The following is a 7892-nucleotide window of genomic DNA, read 5'->3' as shown; positions in this document are numbered from 1 at the left end:
AAGTTGCACTTAGTTACTCTCCACCTCTGCACTGGAACAATCAGCTTCAGACTGAAAGCTAGAAGGTATTTTAGCTTGATTATCATGATGCAGGCAGAATTTCCACCAGGTGTAGATTCACTTATATTCTGTTACATCATACCTTGGGGTGAACAGCTCAAGATAGGCTTGATTGAATCTCAGTGCATCTGTGTAGCTGATGGGGAAGAGAATGTGTTCAGAAAAGCCCCCTCAGTCAGACAAGTGCAGCCGGTGACCACATACCCTTTGCCAGATGACTCAGAAGTAAAGATGTGCTGCACAAAAGACAGATGCTGGGTACTGATGCCAAATGCATGTTAAACACTGCGGGCTGGTAAATGCTGGCCTCTGCATCAATGATTTTATTCCACAATGTACTTTAACACACTTAGTTATGTAGATTATCCACTACTGTTTCATTCATGCATAGATTATTAATAGTTAATATATTAGCAGCTTTGCGACTAAATATTTATTTAATAATATCATTATCAGTTAATTGGATGATTACTTTCTCAATCAAGCAATTAAAGACGTTGCCTTCATTTACCTTCTTATTTTAACAGACAACAGTCCAAAACCCAGAGATAATCAGTTCACTATCATGTTAGATAAAGGAATTTGTCACATTTCAGGAGCTGGAACCACTGAATTTTTTAGCAGTTTTGCTAGTGAAACGATTTTAAATTGTTCCTGATTAATTTTCTGTCAAGATTATGCTAATTGGCTAATCTAACACATGCCACAACTATGTGAATGTTTTTCCCCTCGTGTTGAGAAAGCATAGCAACAGTAATGGCCAACATCAGTGTAGAAACACTGCTCGAGAAGAAAGGGTTGAGATGCGATGGGGTTTTTCACTGGCACTGAGCATAGGTGTGTGTTTGTGTTTGTATAGAATAAAAGGCAAAGCCCGGGAGTGTGGTTACCTTCCATTCAAGGGGCAGATAAGAAGACAGTAATGTAATCTGCAATCAGAAGCACTTTGAATTATACACATTGATGAAAAGTCATCTGTGAGAAAGGACTATATAGTCTTGTGCACATCATAATCAGACTGAAAACAAACCCACTCAAGCCCAGCTCCCAGTGGGGATTACAACGCTGTAGTGAATCAATATTTCAATTCGACTGGAAATGGCATAGCATCTCCTTTGTCGAGGGAGTCAGTGTCAGTGTCAACTCATGAATCAAAGCTGAATTTGAACAAGAGAGAGAGGGGAATTTTGCTGCATTTCAATGGGGTCCATGGAAAGTCGGGGGGAGGGGAGGATTGTCAGGTTCCAAACACAGACACACACGGTCACCCACAAACACAGAAACACACAGATGAGATGGGTGAATAATAAATAGGGTGACAACTTATTTTAGTTTGAGTTATAGTCTCGTTCATTAGGAGTGACGGAAGATCCCCTGGAGGAAATAAGCAACGAGGAATAGCCATGAAGCTAAAATGTGAGTTTTTAAATAGATGAAGCTGAGAAAAGAAGTCTCCTCCCCACCTCCTTCCTGCTCCCTCTCAATGTTGATTTTACTTTATATGCATGAATGATTTGTAGACAAACCTGCAAAAGCTATAAGATGACCAATTGTGACGAAAGAAAAGAGTGCAAAATGAGGAAATACAGAAGCTGTAAGAAATGCATATATATATAAACATGCACACACATCTACAGCTTCTCTTTAAGCTTTTGTTTTCATTAGGGAAGTTAGTCAGTCTGACATTTCTGATGCTGCAAAACATTTTTGCCTTATTAATGCGTATTGAACAGATTTTTCTATAATTACTGAGGTTCCTGTGGTCACCAGCCTTCACTCCAGATCTCAGTAAAGTCAGGAAATCCTTCTCTCACCATAGTGATCATTTTGCTTCTCCCAGCTGTGAGCCCTCCTGTGTCATCTTTGTTCTAAAGCACTGAAACCCACTTGTTTTTTTCTCTTCTTAGAGCCTTTGTTTTTATATTGACTCTGACTGTGTGGTAGCTATGTCCTGGGTTTGTCTTTTATTTCAGCCTCCATTTTTCCTGTCCATACTAAACAACACGACCATCTATTCAGGGTCCAAAATCCTCATATAATAACAATTTACAAGCTGGGGAATTTTGAGCGAGGCTTAAAGGGCCGGTGGAGTTCTTTTAACTGTGGTTCAAAGCAATGTTAAGTGTGTGAATCAAAAAACCTTTCTCCTGAGACTAATAGGAAGCACAATAGCATCCTTTAGATCTTCCCTCTGGCATGTTTTCCTCTACACTTCTCTTCCATCATCTGACTCATTCATCACTCCATTCTCTGGAGAAATTATGCTAATCAGGGTGAGCCAGATATTGTTAAGCATCAGCAGTATCTAGTGAGTGGTGCAGTGCAGAGATAGTTAACCAATCCTCATTTTCAGCTAATTATGATCCTGTCTTGCCAAATGGCACACATACTTAACTGACTGGGGGGGGATTCATCCTGATCCATAATAGGTGAGATATCGGGACATTATAATACAGCCATTGCACATCTGTTTCTGCCAACTCTTTTCCTATAATAGTTGATAATACAAATGAATGATTATTGATAATACTATTTTTTTCCAGCTTAGCTTAGCTTAGCATAAACACTGGAAACAGGGGGAAACAACTAGCCTGTTTGCGCCTCAAAAGCCTCCTCAAATTGATATCATATCTTTTGTGTGGGTTATGGGCTGGACTATTTCTTGGTTGGAACCAGTTGCCAGGCAACCAGTGCTGACTCCAGGAAGTTGCTGGTCCCTGCCAAGAAACAGCAGGCACATAACCCCCATAACACGACAAATTTTATTTTTATACTCTTGTTTTTTTTAGAATTATTTTATATTATTTTCCAGAATAAAACAAATCATCACATATATCCTCCGGACCACTGCACAAGCAGAGACAAAAACAGACAAACAAAAAACAAAACAAACAACAAAACATTAACAATTGCACTTTTGTTTTTATATGGAGCACACAAACAAGATATAATGTGTTAATCAGTGAGCTTTAGAGATGCTAGTAGGTGGATTTTGTCATCTTCAGACAGAGCTGTTTCCTCTTGTTTCCAGTCTTTCTGCTAAGCTAAGCTGCCCAACAGCTGGCGGGAGCTTTACATGTACCACACAGATATCAGAGCGGTATTGATCTTCTCATTTAACTCTCGGCAAGAAAGCAAATAAGCGAATTTCCCCAAAATGTCAAACTCTACTTTTATTGATTCCTGTCTCTGAGAAGCCTTTGCCAATTTGTGTGTAAGATATTTGTCCTCAGTACAGAAAATAACAAATGGTTTAGACCACATACTATTAAAATCTGGTTCAGACATTTCAAAGAGCATCGCAGAACTCATTCACACACTTTCTCATTGGAATGAATGGGACTAGTACTGTATACATATATAATATCGCAAGGGATGGAAAAAAACTGGCTGCAACACACAAAGCACTGTATATTAAATACTCAGGCATACATGTGCATGTGTGTACTGGATCCACAGAGGTTCAGTGAAGATGAAGACCAGCTTCCAAACATCCAAACATCTTTCATCACTCTAAAGACCCATCTGATAAATCCAATCCTCTCAGATCCACAAAGACAGCTAAGATGCGGACTCACAGTTCAATCAATATTTCCTGTTTCTTTGACACTTGTGTCAAGGTCATGCATACAGCAAAGCCTTTGGGTAAGACATAAAAAGATGAGTGCTCGGATATTGAAATGCATTATGGTAGATAGGAGCTTAAAGTTGTATTTATTTATAAGATATTGGATTGGAATAAATTGATGTCATGAAAGTCATTTTAATCTCTTATATCATATTAGCTGTCTCCTGCAATGTTGGCACAGGGCTAGGTGAGGGATGATGTATGAGGGGATAAGGAAAGCTAATCACTGCTAAACAGTACCTCTAGGATTTTGTAAATATTGAGAAACTCTTCTCTGTCCTATACACGACAGATGGATGTGTCAGTAAGCCCCATTATTAAACCCACAAAGGATATTTGTCTCCATTTTATGGTGGTCACGTTTCAAAAATGTTCAAAGGAAACAATCTGTCTGTGTCTAAGAGGAACATCATAGCAATTTTCTCCTTATAATAATATGCTTCTTCTACCAAAGGGAGATTAACCCACTGATGTTTGCCACTGTGGGACCTGATGTGTTTCAAAGATGGTTGTTATATTCAAGGCAGAATCTACGCTTTTCTTCTTAATTACATTGTTTTGTCTTAATAATTATATATCTCATTATGTAAATGATGTGTTGGACTATAGACTGTTTGAAATACACTTATTTGCCATATTTTTGGGTTAAGGAGATGAGCCTGGCAACCAAAAAGATGAATGATACTCCCACACATATACCCACTATAAAATGAGTGGCACATAAATATGATAATTCAGACTTGGATAATCTCTCTACAGTATGAGGACACCATTGAATATTATTGAGAAAAGAGAAAATAACATAATGAGGCTCTTGACCTTAACATCAGAAGAAAACTAAACATGACAATGTTGGGCCTAATGACTTGCCACTGTGTCACAGCACTGGCCCCTGTGTAACATGGCTCATCATGATACTAAGCAGTTAAATTATCATTAAATGAACAGCATGACAGCCAGGAGTGCATACAGCAGCAGAGAGAAGATAAAAGCTCTTCAGTAATAGAAATTGTCACATTAATTGGAAAGGATCATGTAGTGTTTACTGTTGCCTGATAATGATTAACTTAAACACCCTCCTTAAACCATAGATAAATGTTGTCAGTCCAGAATGCATATGAGGCACAGTCAATACAGGCAGATGCTGATGGTGAGTGTAGTTTGTCTTTGTTAGTGGATTTGTCACCCCGTGGTGCTAATTTCTGCTGTGATTTCAAGGTGAGTTACATTGGCATATAAAATAGATTTTCCTAAAGGCAGGCACACGCACACACACACACACACACACACACACACACACACACACACACACACACACACACACACACACACACACACACACACACACACACACACAGTCATGTTTCCATCATTTCAGAGGACATTACATTGACTTACATTCATTTCCTGGAGACTTATCTAACCTTAACCATAACCATTACATGCCTAACCCTAACCCAAACCTTAACCTAACCCTAAACCTACCTTAACTTTAAACCAAGTCTTCACCCTAAAATCAATATTTTACGTTAAGGAGACTTGCTTTTTGTCCCCTTAAGGGGGAGAGTCCCCACAACATGACTGTCTTTTTAATTTTTGAAAAGTTTTTTTCTGTATGTAAAATATCCTTTGGTTACGAGAAATGCGCTTAAAATTGAATGTATTATTTTTTATTATAAACGGCAAAGAGACACACACAACTGCAGACAAACATACCTACAAATTTCAAAATTTAAAAGTACTAATTTAATTTTTTACACATTTTAGGGTAACTCTTAAAATATAATTTGGAAATAGAAAACTTTTATCCGAACAATATTTTTTTTTTGCAAGCATTTTGATCACTTCTTTCACTTTGCATTACGCGGCGTTGTCAAGGAAGGATTGTCCTCGCCGGCCACCGTATGATGTCGTGGCGTTGGCTGATGTGTTCTGACTTGCTACAGTTACGACAGCTAATCTATAGCTTCTTGTATCCGAGTTTAATTTCTTAGACATTACACACATACACTACCGGGCAGTGTTACTTTCAGTTAGTCAAAATGAGGCGCGCCGGTTTGGGTAAGACACAAACATAACTCTTGTTTTTAAGCTCATACTTAGCTGGCATGCTAGCTAGCTAACGTGGCTAATGTTGTTAACTGATGTCAATGAATGCTCGTTGATGTGTATTGCAGGCCCACGTCAGATAACTAACGGGTTTAACGCTATTACAGGATTCAAATGCTAACAAAATAGTTAACTAACGCTGTGTCAATTGTCTCTGTCGTTTCATGAAGGTGAAGGAGGCTCTGGGAATTATGTAGCAAGTGGATACAGTGTGTATGAGGAGGAAAATGAACACCTGCAGGAGGGACTGAGAGCCAAAGTCAACGCTTTGAAAAGTGTAAGCAACTATTGATGAACTGATATGTTCCACATACAGTCTATGATATGTACTAGTTAACTGTTACTGTCATTAACTGGTGACTGTCACAGCTAAAGCTGTACATCAGTGTTGTGGCGACTTCTGTGTTGCTACTTGTGCATCTGGAAAATATATATGGTTATTTTCAGTGTCCAATGTGTAGATATTTCTTTTAAAAAACTACAGGCGTGAAGTAATATGAATTTGTTATCTACAGCTGTCTATCGACATAGGAACAGAAGTCAAATACCAGAATAAGATGCTGGATGATATGGTGAGTTTCACTTTTTCTTTGTGTGCAACACTGTAATCAAAATACCAGTAATGTGGATTTATCCTGCATTCAAAGTCTGAATCAATTCATTAAGTAAAAGTGCAGAAAGTAAAAAAAGTAAGAGAAAAAAGTACTCATTATGGAATCACTCCTGTCACTATTTGGTTATTTGATCGTTTTCCAAGTTGCAGCTAGTTGAGAAGGAGTTACTGTAACTTAAATTTTCTGGATTACTCAATTAACTATTTTGTCCCAGAATGTTCGAAAATAGTGAAAATTGCACATTACAATTTCCCAAAGTCCAAGGAGATGTCTTCAAGTTCATTGTTTTGTCTAACCAGCGGTTGCAACTTTAACTGTTAAATAAATGTCTAGGAGCAAAAAGTACAAGTAACTCTTAAATTGTGCAGTTGAAGTATTAAGTAGCTTTAAATTGAAGTATTTAACTAGAGGAAAGTGCTTAAGTACAGAGCTAGAGTATGCTAGTTACACCACACATTCTCACTGCAAGATATAGTAACATTTCCTTGGATCTAAGTATTATGTTTGTTAACTGGCCTGTCTGCCTGCTGGACTTAGGACTTTTTATCCGTTTCCCACCACAGGACTCAGACTTTGACTCAACAGGCGGCCTGCTTGGCGCCACCATCGGCAGAGTGAAACAGCTGTCAAGAGGCAGTCAGACCAAACTGCTGTGCTACATGCTGCTCTTCTGCTTTTTTGTGTTCTTTGTCCTGTACTGGTTCATCAAGCTGAGGTGATAGCGGGACCCTGTTGGGCTCGGCCCTTGTGCTCCACATCTTCCTCCCCAGAATGTCTGATGAATCTCTAAACTAAACCAGTATTATGATGACGGTGAGGAAGAAAAGGCCTTTTATTAATTAATACAAGTGCCCAATTCTCTGTCAGCAATTTCACAGCATGACCCCCAAATTGAGTCATGTTAGGGACTCCTACTTTGGTGTTGTCCCCCGCCTAAAAAAAAACAAAAACTGGTTTAGAACAGCGCAGAAGGATGAACCTGAGAAGTAGGAATCATGTATACTGTACTGTATACCTAAAGTATATACTGCTGATGTTCTAAATTTCAGCCCAATTTACCTGGATGAAGTTGTTAAGACTCAACAATGTACAAGTAACAGCAGAAGAGGATTAATGATACTGTGTCAAGATCTTTAATACACTAGTAAACACACTGAGTAATGATAAGGTATGACAAATCTGTGGATTAGTGTATCATACAGGCCAAATTGTGTTCAAAGTGAGTAAGTTATAGAACGCTATATGAAACACATAATGTAGTGTATTTGCTCTCAAGAATGAATGGATATATTACAAAATTTGGCATTCATACAAAAAATAATAGCAGTGTACTTCAATATTGTTTCAACTTTGTTGTAAAATGTTTTTTAATGTAAATAAACAAATTTTATGCTCGAATCAAGTGTTACCAATACTTGTGTGTCCAGTTTAAGTGTGTGCTACTTATACATATCAATTGAACTTGTATTTTACTTGGTTTT

At 38.1% G+C, this 7892-nt stretch overlaps 1 protein-coding gene across 1 annotated transcript; it reads left to right on the top strand.

The window, feature by feature from the left end:
• Positions 1-5572: 5572 nt before the first annotated feature.
• Positions 5573-7809, top strand: bet1 (Bet1 golgi vesicular membrane trafficking protein). The gene is made up of 4 exons (XM_042435515.1): positions 5573-5749; positions 5968-6074; positions 6313-6369; positions 6975-7809. Exons 1-4 carry the CDS (start codon positions 5731-5733, stop codon positions 7128-7130), a joined length of 339 nt encoding a protein of 112 aa, XP_042291449.1. The 5' UTR covers positions 5573-5730; the 3' UTR covers positions 7131-7809.
• Positions 7810-7892: the final 83 nt, after the last annotated feature.

The sequence above is a fragment of the Thunnus maccoyii genome, chromosome 15, assembly GCF_910596095.1.
Source record: "Thunnus maccoyii chromosome 15, fThuMac1.1, whole genome shotgun sequence".
Classification (NCBI taxonomy): domain Eukaryota; kingdom Metazoa; phylum Chordata; class Actinopteri; order Scombriformes; family Scombridae; genus Thunnus; species Thunnus maccoyii.
This window is presented reverse-complemented; position numbering and strand designations above follow the sequence as displayed.